The 15,359-nt window shown below is 38.5% G+C and overlaps 1 protein-coding gene across 1 annotated transcript in view; it reads right to left on the bottom strand.

Moving 5' to 3' along the window:
• Positions 1-14,629, bottom strand: part of LOC5578993 (homeobox protein Nkx-2.1) — a 137,428-nt gene extending 122,799 nt beyond the window's left edge. Inside the window, exons 1-2 of the mRNA XM_001664122.2 lie at positions 13,435-14,629; positions 13,085-13,329 (exon numbers count right to left, since the gene is read on the bottom strand). Of these exons, the coding sequence (XP_001664172.2) occupies positions 13,085-13,329; positions 13,435-13,712 (523 nt within the window). The 5' untranslated portion in view covers positions 13,713-14,629. The remainder of the gene's footprint in view (positions 1-13,084; positions 13,330-13,434) is intronic.
• Between the last annotated feature and the right edge of the window lie 730 nt (positions 14,630-15,359).

Raw genomic sequence — 15,359 nt, 5'->3', positions numbered from 1 at the left:
GAGACTATACCAAGTAGCTATCTGCAGCTCAAATCAAATTCCTTTTACCATTGAATTCTTTTGTTTTCAATACCATCGCTCGTTTTTTGAAGTATTTGATTCCTTGAAACTAGCTTCGTTTTCAATATGGGTGTAGTTGAACGCTGCTGGCACACGAACAATTATCTGGTATTGGCAATAAACATCTCCGATTTCCAGATCATACCTACTATCTCTATCAATTACCAGACTGATTTGATGCTAAACGAAACGCTTTGAGAAGTAGCATACAAATATTGACATATAGTTGCAAAGTACTTTGTGAGAGTTTTTGAGGGTCTCCATTGACCACTAATCTCTTAACCTTCCAATTTATGAAATCTCAACAGCTGAACGGTTTGGTTAAATAAATTAATTGAGTACGGTAAATTTTTACAGTATTCGTTAAAAATTCACCGGAATCCGTGAAATTCCGACGAAATTACGGTGTTTTATTTTACCGAACTGTTCAGCTGTTTCCGGTTATTTTACCGTGTGTAGGATCTGCAAAGGGGCCCAGATAGCCGTAGCGGTAAACGCGCAGCTATTCAGCAAGACCAAGCTGAGGGTCGTGGGTTCGAATCCCACCGGTCGAGGATCTTTTCGGGTTGGAAATTTTCTCGACTTCCCAGGGCATAGAGTATCTTCGTACCTGCCACACGATATACACATGCAAAAATGGTCATTGGCATAGTAAGCTCTCAGTTAATAACTGTGGAAGTGCTCATAAGAACACTAAGCTGAGAAGCAGGCTCTGTCCCAGTAGGGACGTAACGCCAGAAAGAAGAAGAAGAAGAAGGATCTGCAAAAAGCACCTAAAATGTAGAAATAGTTATTTATGCAACAAGTTGCAAAATGATATTTTTTTAAGCACGAGTCGTACATTTATCCAACGAGGCTCGCCAAGTTGGATAAATACGACGAGTGCTGAAAAAATTGAGTTTTGCAACGAGTTGCATACAAATTTTTTTGCAATAACGAAAAATGCCGGTAAAGTTGGATTTTTGGGTATATTTCAAGAAAATTCACATGGCCATCCATGCGTTGTAGCAACTCAGCATTTCTCAATCAGGTAGGCTGTGGAATGACTGTCACAATTTTATTGCTGATTCTACTTCCAAGTACGCCCTGCTTAGAATTTTCAACCATTGTATATGATGAATTGCTAAGATTACAATAACCGCTCCATAACGCTCCCGTCCTTTTTTGAGTGAATCCATAAATCCTCTACTTCCGCAAGACTCAGAATCCCCACAGTCAACCAGCTTCTGATTCTAGGATCCGAATCCGATTAAATTCGGTTCGTCAAATGGATGAAGAATCAACTTAAGTTCTGATTCTACATCCATTTGACGAACCGAATTGAATCGGATTCGGATCCTAGAATCAGGTTTGAGAAAATCACATCATTTCAATAAATGACGTATGATCCGACGCCGATTCGGTAACTCCCAAAGCAGTACTGAAAAGTGCAACTTTTCGATACTGTTATTAGTGCTGAAAAGTAACACTTTCCAGCACTGTTTGTATCTGTAGGAAAAGTAGGCTGTTATGTAGGTCATTTCCTTGATAAAAAGTAAGCCGATATGTAATCGAATTGCAAAAATAAAATTTCTCAATTGGTTCTAAGCCCTTTTGGAAATTATCTAAAATTTTGTAGCCATTTCGGCCTTGAAAGAGGAAAACAAATTATTACTAATTAATTGCAAAAACCATCATAAACTTGCTCTGCAGTTTGAAAGCGCGTATAATTTTAATTTAAACTCACTAATCCAATTGAAAAACAAGGTACTCAGGATATTGCAAGCATTCTCAATCAAGAAAACGTTCTCGAAAACTCCTGGAAGACTGATTTGGAAGACGTGATAACTATTAAAAAAATCAAAAGAGGATATTGAAATTTTTTACATTCTCATCAAGAAACTTCCAAGAAAGTAGCTTAGGTTGATGTATTTAACAAACGTTTTCAGTTGTCATATTTTCCTGACTAATGGGAAAATGCCAAGGGTGTACCAATTTCAAATGCAGAAATGACTATAAATACTTCGAATTCTTATTGATTGTAGTCACAATACGTATTCAAAGCCGATGTGTTGCATTCTAATTATTTCATTTTTTTATGATCAATTAACCATACACTCTCGATCGCCTGTACCATCAAACCTCGATTCAATCCGACCATTCTGCGAATGAATGGCACCAGTGAATTCAGTAGGGTTCAAGCCCAACTTAATTGGGACACGTACACCCCCGAAAAAAAAGCCAAAAATAAATCAAAACCATCGAATGGGACCGGATTCCGCTCTTGAGTGGGTACAGCATCGCCATTCTCTTCTCGTTCGTTTTAGTAGTCAGTCAGTCATCCATCCATCGGCCACCAATCTAGCTACTTCACTAATTTACGGCCGGCTGCACAGCTGCAAAGGGATTCCATTGGCATCAGGGGCCGTATCAAACCGATTCCATGAGGGTTCGAAAAACAAACAGATAATGAACGCTTTTGCATCGTCCTCTCCGCAATTGGGCCCAAAAAGTGGATATTCAGGATGAAGTTGAATCCACAGTAGGGCAGTTCAAAATTTAAAAATGTCTAAAAATCCAATCTCTCATATCTTGCTAACCATCCTTGCCATAAAAATAGTCTTCTGTGAAATTTTCAGCTTTTTCAGTGGTTATTTAAAAAGGTGGCCCAAATACAACTTTCCCTTTTGAGCTAGTTTTATTTGGGATTTTTGTAGATGTATTCAGGGCTATAATCCCATATGAAGCTAAATATAGCAGCAATTTTATTCATTGTGGTTTGAAGAATTAGTTTCTACTATGGGGTGATAAGTTTGTACTTACATTCTGGTACTAACGTGTTTGGAACATTTATCAAAATTTCCTTCAAAATTTTGAATAATTTTCATTAAAACCTAAATCGTCTTTGGGCCACTTTGATATAGTTACCTAGTAAGCTGAAAATTTCACAGAACACTATTTTTTATGGTAAAGATTATATGAAAGATATGGCAGATTGAAACCGCCCTAATCCACAGTCCATCACATCCTTGGTAATTTTGCTTTAATTCGAACGTTTGATACGATTTTGTGGATTCTATAAGTCGAAGTGACATTTATCTGTTTTTTTTTCAAAATTTCATGTAAAAATTCAAATGTTGCAAGATGCGGAGAAGGACCTGGTGTAGTGGTCAGAATACAGGCATCTCACTTATGACGTAAGCGTTATAGTGACGACTTTCTTTCGAAGGTTTGTAAAGCCGTGGCCAAATATGAGCTTTCAGATTTCAAAAAAACTTCACTGCCGAAGTGAACCAAAAAGGCCAATAGGATCCGGCTCCCTACTTAAAAGAGTAGCAGAGAACTTTTCTTCTTCTTATATTACATGACATCAGACAAATTTTCTATGTTAATTTGATAGACAAAGGGGAATGTCAAAAATTTGCAGTCTTGTTTTTTGGAAATGGGTATCGATCGAGGTATCGATAAACTTTAAATTTCCTATTTTATTCTAATTTTCTGATTATTTTAGGTTGGCAAACAAAATGGTTAATGGTCCGGATTGATGCTGGAGAATATGTGGCAATACTATCAGTAGTCTTCTTCTTCTTCTTCTTCTTTCTGGCGTTACGTCCCAACTGGCGCTTTGTCCCAGCTTCTCAGATTAGTGACTTCCACAGTTATTAACTGAGAGCTTTCTTTGCCGATTGACCATTTTTGCATGTGTATATTGTGTGGCAGGTACGAAGATACTCTATGCCCTGGAGAGACGAACCAGCCAAGGGCTGAAAGTCTCTTTAATAAAGAAAATTCATTCATTCATTCATTCATTATATGCCCTGGGAATCGAGAAAATTTCCTTTACGAAAAGATCCTCGACCAGTGGGATTCGAACCCACGACCCTCAGCATGGTCATGCTGAATAGCTGCGCGTTTACCGCTACGGCTATCAGTAGTCTTATGGAGTTGAAATATAAGTAGAAATAATTTCTTCATAGATACATGTGCATGTGTCATTTTCTTCATTTCTTCTGGAAGAACTTAAAGAACCAATAAATGAACTGAAAATTAAAAGGAACTTTGAAGAACGACCGTCGCGATTCTTGACAGTGTTAGTTTTCCGAATCATTGCTTTAGTGATGTTGGTGCGTTTACTGAGTCGTAACAACAGAACGTACTAAAATCTATAATCTACCGCAATACGTAAATTGTCATCCCACATATTTTTAACATTATGTTAGAATCAGCCCATCCCCAAGCAATCCGCAGATGGGAATGGTTGAACCAATACGTCAGCATAACGCGGCGTAGCCCTTTATAAAAAAAAATCAATGTACATCTTGTATCACCCCACCCTTTACTGTAGACGGTCTCTTTTTCTGATCCTGCGCTTTTTCTGAAAATACAGAACAGCTGAGCCGCAAATCTACTAAACGATATAATGTTATTATCGATCATAATGTTATTATCGATCATAATCATAGGTTTGGTGAAGCTGCTGTTTCCATTTATAAATTTGAGACCTTACGGTGCCTAAAATGGTAAAACAAGAATTAAATTACTAATAATTCAAGCAGAACAAAGAAATCGTAGCAGAAAATAGATACAGTGAAAATATTTGACAGTTCAATAAACAATTTGAAACCATTGCCTACTAAGACCAAACCATAAATCTGTAGCAAGAAATGTCAAACTCGAATCACCCCATGGAGTTTTATAGCTAGCGTAAAAAGCTGGATAATTTGTATAGCACGCAAGATACCTCAAACCCCCTCCCCCCATAACCCCTTACGTGATTAATGGACGATCCCATATTTATTCGGTTCTTTTTTATAAGTGATGCACTTAGGAATGAATTCAAGAGTGTTTAGACAACGGAAAGAGACATGATCGAGTTTATTTTATTTTTGATAAGACTGTCGGCCGTTATATTTTGGACGTTATCTTCTATCTCTCGAACTCTATAGCATTCCACAAATTATAACAAACAGCTATTGATTAGTTGCTCTTCCAGGAGGTACGAGAAGAGGTCAAGCAAAACTAAGTAAACTTTAGAAAATTTTGGAATTTCCATATAATAAGTTTGCATCGAGGAAAAGACTAAAATGGCTGACAATTTGAGAAACTGTTGTAACTGGACGTTCCCATGTCACGCACGTTGCCATCCCAAATTTGATCTTTGAGCCCCTTCCCCACATGGAGACTAAAAGCCATACGCTTATTCAAAAAACTTTACAAAATAGTTTCTTACCAAAAAGTTCTAATTTGGTGATGATTGTTCTAGAATCAAAAGTTCCTACACTTTTGTGTTTTTGATGAACTTCTATATAAATAGAAATGGAATGGTGTTTGTATGTCACAAAATGGCTTAAGAATGGGCTAATAGACTTACATGATTATTTCGCTGTTTCATTGGTCAAGTGTTACAACGTGTTTGAGTGAAGGATTTGAAACTATTTGGAGAATTCTCTGAAATAACTGAAAAAAACGGCTGAAAACGAATCTTTTGTTCTGTATGGGATATTGCATACTATTTTTCAGCAGCCTACTTGATGCAAAACGAAGTTTGACGGGACCACTAGTATTTCATATTATTTTCACTCAACATAAAACTAGAACTTTAGGTAGGGTAAGTATTCCCTTAGTTGTGGGTGTTCCTATAGCTGCGGTAGTACCGTTTTCACTGATTTTATTACATTATCCACAGAACTGACACTTCCAATCGACGTATTGGCTTGTTGATACACGGAATAGTTGAAAAGAGCGTTCAAATTGCTTAAAAACTAATGAAATCTCACTAAAATTGCTAACACTTTTCTTACTTGTGTCAATAGTTGCGGTAAAGTATTCCTATAGTAGAGGATCCCAAAAGAAAACATTGAATACCGCAACTATAGGAACACAAATTAAAAATATACCGCAACTAAAGGAACAATGTACTAATAGTAGAGGTATTATTTTTCACTGACATGCCGTGGATTACTGCGATGAAATCATTTTTCTCATTTCATTGGCTGAAATTTGGATGACGAACTACAAATAACTTGAAGTTTTGCCTGTGAAGAAATTATTACATTGCAGTCATTTTCCATAGAGTTTCAGAGGGTTGTTCAAAGACAAAAGTAAGTAACCGAGAGACTTTATCATTTAACTCTAAAACGGTAAGTTGCGGCAAGCTGGTGCATATATAATGTAGCTGCATTGCCGTAAGCCTACCATTAAAGTAGTTTAAAAGTGGAAAAGGGCCCTTTTACAGTTGCACTAATGCAAAAACGACGATAAAGCAATGAAGCAATTTATAAAGTAACATTAGTGCAGCAGTGCAATTTGTAAAGTGATATTAGTGCATTGATACATTTGTAATGTAGAGTTAATGCTATATTGCTTGACAGCTCTTGAAATATGTCGAATAAAGGCAATGTTACATCAATGTTGTTGATATGCAGTAGAATACGTGCAATGTTATAATGCTTGTGGTTACTTGGGTAACTTATGTCACTGACTGTAACTCCAAATTTAATCGCCAATCGGGTGAAACCGAAAGTACAAAAAATGTACCTCGGCAAGAAGCTCTCAGTTGCTAAATACGGAAGTGTTTAAAGAACACTAAGCTGAGAAGACTGCTCTTTTTCAGTTGGTATGTAGTTTGACGAAATTCTATTTTCATCATAAAGTTTGTAACAAAGATGTGGGAGAAATAGTTTTCAATGCAGTGTGCAGTGTGATTGAACCGATTACGTTTTGAACACCTTATATGATCTAATTTGTACCAGCAATACTGATTTTACATGAGGATTCGAATTGTTCTGTAAGAGAATTTACGTATTCGCGGTAATCTACGCAAGTAACCAATTAGCACTATAATTCACCCTGTGTGCTACACTTTTATACTGCTGACATACATTACGTTAGCCTTAAAAGGTCGAAAAGGCGAATTAGCAAGCTTGTGGCTATTCGATAAAGACTGGAACGTGCAAAAATTGGTCAACTATTAATTGAAGTGTTTCTTTCTGCATTATAAAAATCCTGAAATGCTGCATTTGAAAGTAAAGTGTTTATACAATGGTTGCTATGATGAGTTTACACCTTTTGCTCACCAGTTTTCAAAATGCGTCGAAGTAAGAGGAGCAGCCCGTCAAAAAAAGTTGCCGAAATTTTCAAAACCATCTAACTATCTAAATTCCCGAAACAATACCTCGTCCGGCATGCCAGGAATAGCTGCTACCATTCCTGAAGCAACTTAATAGTCTTATGCTGTTCTGGCCAGACTTGGCGAGCTGCCACTATGGGAAAAAGCAATATAGTGATACTATGCGAACAACGTGGTTTTTATACCCAAAGACCACAACCTTCCCAACTGCCCAGAACTCCACCTTATCGAACGGTATTGGGCCTTGGTCAGATGAAAAAATCAATTCTTCCTTGGGGGCATTGGGGGATAGTTACCCATATACAATTTCCATATACATTTTGTTTCTTGTCGATTTATAAAAAAGGCTGTACAATATCAGCTGTTAAAAAAAGCCTGTACAATATCGGATATCTGAGCCTCTCTAAAAAATCATGGAAAGCTGAATCTGAAAATTACCCTATGACCCTATGATATCATACAAGATCTTTCCGCGGCCACAGTGGTTAACACATAAATGCGTATTACTAAAAGAATGTTTGCATCATTTTTCTCCATTGCTCTTATCAAAGTGTTGTCTCGAAAAGCAAATAATCCAACAACAGAAAATTTCGGTAGCCTGAAATATTTACGTCGATTATAGCTATTTGGTGGTCCCCCAACAATATTCAGAATGCAATCGATTCTCCACATCTCGATATTTCTCCTTATGTCGATGCTTTCTTATGTCTGAATACAATTGCGCTCCCAATATCTTGACATCCTTTTTCTTCTTCTTTCTGGCATTACGTCCCAACTGGGACAAAGCCTGCCTCTCAGATTAGTGTTCTTATGAGCACTTCCACAGTTATTAACTGAGAGCTTACTATGCCAATGACCATTTTTGCATGTGTATATCGTGTGGCAGGTACGAAGATATTCTATGCCCTAGGAATCGAGAAAATTTCCTTTGCGAAAAGATTCTCGACCAGTGGGATTCGAACCCACGACCCTCAGCATGGTTGAGCTGAATAGCTGCGCGTTTACCGCTACGGCTATCTGGGCCCCGTCTTGACATCCTTTTTATCTCGATATCTCCATATCTTGATGTGTTCTTGTTATATTTTTTTTGTTGCAGATTTTCTCTGCGATATGACATGGGAGGGAGAAACCGGTACGAAATTTGTGTCAAGGCAAGCCGAGATTTTGTCACGAACTGTGAGTATGAGCCAACTTCTAAAACTATGGCCTCAACAAATTATTTCATTCTATTACACAGCGTAACAAAAATGACATGTTTGCGTGTCTCAAGAACCAAATTATGTGTCTCTAGTAGATTTGGGGCTGCTGAATCTGATGCCGTTCTCAGAAATGTTCCAGCACGTCACAATTTTTAGCTACAGGTCGCCAAAGTTGTACAAAACACTGCTTTTATTAATGTTTACATGAAATTTAAAGTACAATTTATCATACTTTTTTGTAATCTAATCCACCAAACATGCAAAATAGAACTTGAACTTTCATTTCAGACATAATTTGATTGAAATTGCGCGATTAAATTTCGATTAAATCGATTTTTTCAACATGCTTGCAGTCTCCATACAAAATTCTTCGTTTCTTCTATATGGCAAAATACAACAATTCTCTAAACCATCAAAAAATAACTTTTCCGTATCGAAAATAATACAAACTTTGATGATAAGTATTGTTATACACATAAAGTTTAAATTTAGTGGCAAAATAAGCCAATATATTACCTTACAAGCTGGGAAACTTGCATGCAAGTTGGCTGAAATAGTCATTTTTTGCATTTTCAACAGTCAATATCTCAAAAACTGGACGTGCTATGATATTTATGAAAACGGCAATGGATTCAGCAACCCTTAATTAAGTGATAGCGGTATTTTGGTGCTGGAGACAAAAACATGTTCCGCAGTGTTAGAGGTGACAAAAAGCAAATAAAATTTAGTTTCTACACATCCAAAGTAATGTTATAACAACACCTTTGATTTAGAATACAAAACAGTAGTAAACGACGCATCTTTCTACTCTTTTTCCATAAAAATAGAGAACAAATGATAATTTTTCAAAATTTGCTCGGAAAAATCGAAGAAACACAACAAAACGAAACAAGCAATTGTCAAGCCTGCCTTGATTACCGTTGACGAGCTGGAGTTACCTTGCAGTTTGTAAAAACCTTAAAAATATTGTTTCATATTTCGTGTGTAGTATCGGTGCCTCCCTTCCAGGATATTTCGCCTTGACTATCGTACAGATGTATCTGCAGTGATCGATTTCTCTTCGTCGATATTCTGTTTGCATTATTACACTAAATTCAATCGGTTTTTGTAACGTTTTACGATGCAGTACGACGGAGAACGATGAATACTTTCTACTGAGTGAAAAGTTTCAGACGAAAACAGTGACATTTTGAAGTAATTAGCTAAAGAGAAAATCGATGAAGAGCAATCGACCACTGCAGATACGCCTTTATGGTACTGAACGCAAGATTAACCATTATCAAAGGTTACTAGACCGATCTTTTTGGATGCAACCAAATTAGGAACGCGAAATGACATCTGATTGTTTATTATATGCTTGGGAACAGAGTACTTTTCAATCTGGTCTTCATAAGAATTTGTTCTTTGTCCTGAGATAGGGAAAGATATCTCGATAGATGGTCCCTTCAATATCGAGATGTGGTTAGCCATTAAATCCAACTTTTACTATGGTTCTCTAACTCATTTTCAAGATACGAAATATCGAGTGAGGGGGAGTTGACTGTATCTCGATATCGAATTAGAGAACCATAGTAAAATTTGGGTTCCATGGCTACCTTCCTAACTCGATGATCATTTCTATAACGAGTTACAGACTGTAGATCACGCACACCGGTAACTTTCGATTACAGGATAGCAACAACAAGCTTGAACCGTACACACACGGTCAAGGACTTGGGGATTCTGATCGACAGCAAGTTAAGGTTCACAGAACATATATCTGCAGTAACGGCTAAGGCGTACGCTATGTTGGGGTTTCTGAAACGCAACTCGAAAGAGTTCAGAGATGTGTACTGCCTAAAGACGCTATATTGCTCGCTTGTGCGTAGTGTTTTGGAATATGGCGTACAAGTGTGGGCCCCATACCATGAAGTACACATCCAACGATTAGAACGGATTCAAAAGCATTTTGTGCGGTATGCTTTAAGAGGTCTGAATTGGAGAGATAGGGCCAACTTACCACCTTACGAAAATCGATGCTTATTGATAAATTTGCCCACCTTATCTTATCTTGACTGATCGCATTGATTGTGCCGTTTCAACGTCCGTCTAAGATCAACTCGTGAACCTGATTTCTTTCGCCGACCTTTCCATCGTACTGCATATGGAATGCACAATCCTCTAGAGGTTTGCTGTATCCGTTTCAACGAAGTAGCTGATATTTTTGATTTTGAAATGTCCAAAAATGTGTTCAAGTTAAGGATTAGTTCATAAGTTACTTTTGTCTGTGCGATGTTTTTTTATATCGAAGATAAATAAATAAATAAATAAAAAAAAAATAAATTGTGCCATTTGCTAAAGCACACTTTGATACATAAAGCGTTCTTATTTCAATAATCGTTCCACCTTTCATAAGGCAAAATGTATGAATTTGGATAGTCTAGTTCGCTGCGTGTGCCAATAGGCAGATAATTCTTTTTGCTACAAGCACGTAAAAACAAGAATAAACATTTTGATGATGGATAAACAGAGATTCTTTGTATCTACGTAAATAATTAAAGCATGTGACACTTAGGCTAACATAACATTTCAACAAATCGCGGCTTGCATCTCGGCTTTGCATCAACGTATTGTTTACTATTTTTTTTGCATAATAAAGCTAACTAACCTTGTTTTAAAGCCATAACTCGCCTGTAGTATAATGCAGGCGTATCTGCAGTGATCAATTTCTCATCGTCGACTGTCTCTTCGAATTAGTACACGAAATTCAATCGATTTTTTTATCAAATGAACTCAGTTCTTATAGAAGCAATATTTTTTTGACGAAACAGTTAACTAAAAAACATTGTATTTGTTTCGGAAAATTTTTACAAGTTTTCCATCAACTCTTCAAGTAACATTACCCACAACTTATTTAGCTGAAATATTTTTTAAAGTGATTTGTTTAAATCTTGTAACACTGAAATGTTTATTGGAGTGAAGCCAACATATTATTTTCTAGAGTTTTCTTTTAGAGATTTCACGCCCACAATAACAATTACGTTTATCACAAATTAGGCATTTGTGCATTTGCAAAATGCGGCTTTTATAACATTTCTTTTATAATCTTAAACAGTTTTTTGCAATAGAATTTAAGTTTTCAATAGATTGAAAATTGAATTGAACATGTAAACAAGACAACAGTATAGATGAAAAAAGCTTCATTGATTTCTCCAGGCATGCTGTTCAGATTAATATGAATTTTGATAAAGGATTTCTCTGAGAAGGTGATTCGTAAAGATTAAACATCCAGAGTTTCAATATGGTTGCTACAATTTTCAAGTTCTGACTTCTGTAGACCTACGAAACCAATCATCTAATATTATCTACGCAAAAAAAAAAAAAAGAATCACACTGCTGGCATCATGAGATTTGTGAGTAAAAAATCTTGGTACAACTAACCTCTGGTACCAAAATGGAATGATTAACAATTTTATGAATTATTTTGGTGCCAATAGAGTAGCTTCTGTGCAGTGAAGTGATCGAAATTGGATATAAACATTTTTTTGATTTGGAGTTTGGTAGGCACGTGCCCCCCTTTGTCTACGCCAATGCAACCTGGTGGATTTAACAAAAATGTATATTGTAGTCCAGATATAAGAGTACTTCGGCGTACATAGTGAAAGCTCTGGCACCAAAATGGACTGATTTATAATTTTTATAAATTCTTTTGGCGACAAGAGAGTTACATCTGTCACCAAAATGGACCGATTGATATTTTTGTAAATTATTTTAAGTGCTTCTTATTGCAATGATTCAGACGATTTGATCGAGAATAACCCCTCATTCCCAAAGTGAATCATGGAAGCGCCCAAGTAGCTCTGCACCCTATGTGATGCGAGTGAAATGCCCTGAAACTTGAGCGTTAGCAGTTAATCACATTTTAAGCCTAAGCAGCGCACGAATTTTAAGCCATCACTCACCGTTTCTTCGGCCTTGACTTATTAAGAACCATACGTCTCCTTCGTCTCATTCCTTCGTGGAAAAAATCAATGGAGCCGAGAATACCTCATCCAAAACTTAAAGCAGGAAATTCCAGTAGTAGGTCCTTGTTTTGCTTCATACCAAAAGTCGTTTTGCTTTTTAGAGTATCAACGCACCAATTTTATCATGTTAAATACATTGTTAAATAATTTCAATTTTACATCAACTTAGGCTTCGGGTCTGTTGTATCGAAGGCTCAACTACTCAATAACGTGTAATACACCTCAAAATGCTAAAGCTTGCGATAAATTGTACAATTAACTAAGACGCATTACGCACTAATCTCCTTCTTTCAAGTAGAATGAACATGGGAATGAAAGATGAGTTGTGGAACAGGTACCTATACCCCAGTAAACACATGATCGTATATGATAGGGTACAAGAGTACAAATGTGGAGGCGATATACGTACATTTAACATGCAGTCTAATGGCGCATGTACGTATATCGCCGCCACATTTGTACTCTTATGCGCTATCCTATACGAGTTTGTGTTTACTGGGACCTATTCTAAATCGACAATATACGTTGTCTCATGGTGTCAAAATTTCGATTGTTATCCAATTTGCATGCACCTCCGAATTGTTTCGACGAAGATAAGTATCTTGACAAAACTTTCACAACTTGAAGGTTTGAAAATATTCTGTCGGGGAAATTTGGACTCCCAAGTACAAAAATCGTGTAAATCTCCCAAGTACAAAGTACAAAAAACTTACTTGCGAATCTGGGATCACTGGCTGTGGATCCGTACCAGCCAGCGGCCGAGTTGCGCATATCGGTGTAGTGGCCGGCCAGCGAGAGGTTATCGGTCGGGCCACAGTAGCTCTGCACGCCCGGACTGTGGTACAAGGGGGCCATGGCATGGTAAGGGTTGGCCATACTGCTTGCGGCGGCTGCTGCCGACACTGACGACACTGTGTTGGAACCGAGGCCACTGGGCGAGTTTACGCTGCTCCCGCCGCTGGAATTAGTGGATGTTCGCGTTAGTGTCAAGCTTCGAGTTCGGGATAGGATTTAAAGTTAAAAACGGCTCTCAAGAAAGGAACACAAGGGATGCGATGCTAACCTATAAGGAGACGGTGGGTTGGCGCTGAGTTCCAGCTTGCGGTACTCTTCGATGGGACTCAGGATGTCGCTGACGCTAAAAGGCGTCGAATGGCTGTGTAGAGAATTGTGCTGAAGGTTCTGCAGGTGTTGTAGACTGGTCAAATGGTGATGGTGATGGTTTCCTTTCGGCGATAAGCTCATAACCAGATCCACACCATTCAAATCGGGTAACAGTCCATGCTCTTGCTCAGAATCTTCTGGATACACTCCAGATACACTGGAAAGTGTGGTGGACATGTACAACACTGGAGCACACTAACACACACTAGAGATACGTTCAGCTAATCTACGGAAATGCTTCCCACCATCAAAAATGTACCGAATTCCTTTTAGAATTAACTAATCACCAAACTTTCACTGTCGGGACATGTCCACAATGGTTCTTAATCGTTTTTGGAAGTCATCGGGTTCAAGTTTGGGAAGTTCTGGAGACACGAGCACTTCACACTGAAGGATCGACCTTGACTTGGTAATCCTTAAAACTGGGGCAACTGCTCAGACGCTGGCTGAGAGCATATTTCAGGAAACATAAAACAAGCAAACACTGGTCACGAGTACTTTTGCCCTTGCCGCAAAAGTATCAATCAAGGATCCTACCGTGATAATAAATGGACAAATACACCGGAAAGCACCGCACCACACACACTCACTACGAAGAGTTACGATAATTCAGCACTTGAGCTTAAGTCTTCCACTCGAGAAAGTCCCCCGCGCGTGTGACGACCGGATTGCTCTTTGACTCTTGGGCAATTGCAATCTAGTGGCAATAATAACAATAAATAACTGATTGATGGATGATAATGGACCACTCTTCTTTAGGGGCACTGCACAACGACACGCGCGCGCGACACTAAACACGAGACTCGAACTCGATTCACGGCGTTTCACGACAACTCAAGACCCGCCGAGAACGGCTCAGAACACACTCCACAGAGCTGTAGAAGCTCAGCAAGCCAGGGTTTGTAACAACACACTCCGCTACACACTGTGAGAGAGCGCGAAAATACTCCACTCGACACGGATCCGTCAAATGTATTAAGAGGTCTACAATATACTGACGAGTATGCTTTTTACCATTGCATCTGATAGCCCTCTAGAAACTCTATGCTGTGCTCTTGAAGGGAAGTGAAGAAAAATACAAGCTCACTGCTACTCACACCCGCTCCAGTACTGTATCGGTCCTGCTCTCGCTCTAGCAATTTTCCGATATCGAAGAAGGATCGCAATGTTGAGAGGCCATCTCTACCGTATGATTTACGACTTCATACCAACACTCATACAATAAATGATCTGAACCCCTGCAGTTTACCTCTTTCGACATTAATTGCGAAACAGCTTGCTGTTCCATTCATACCGCAGTATGCAGCCACCAGAAGAAACCATTGCGATCAAACGCACGCATACCACCGACAATAGACCACGCCCCACCCATCGTTAGTCATCTCGCTTTATCCTCCTTTCATCACCGCCCTATCTCTCTCAGTTGTCAAATATCTGTTTCGGCTGACATTCGCTCGCATCGTAGACACACACAGCCACAATCACTCTCTCGCCACTATCGAGAGCTCTCTCATCCATCTCTCGCACCACTCTTATTAACCATCCGATTGGTTTTCGAGTGCCCTTATCAGGACACTCGAGAGGCGTGTCTTTTCAATGACAACTATCCAACCAAAAATTGTTATTGTGTTTTGTGTTCGCTCTTTTCTCTGTTCGTGTGTTCGGAGTAGGCTCTCCGGAGTCCTCCCCCACCTCATGTCCACCCTCGTTCAATCAGAAGTGATAGGGCGCTTGCCGATGCTGGTACCGCTGCCGCTTGCATCCATGACAAGCTGTGATTGTCTTGAGCGCGCGTCTGCAACGGCTTGAGCTCTTCATCCATCC

Source organism: Aedes aegypti, chromosome 1 (genome assembly GCF_002204515.2).
Source record: "Aedes aegypti strain LVP_AGWG chromosome 1, AaegL5.0 Primary Assembly, whole genome shotgun sequence".
In the NCBI taxonomy this organism is placed as follows: domain Eukaryota; kingdom Metazoa; phylum Arthropoda; class Insecta; order Diptera; family Culicidae; genus Aedes; species Aedes aegypti.
The sequence above is the reverse complement of the archived record's forward strand: the minus strand, read 5'-3'. Positions and strand labels throughout refer to the sequence as shown.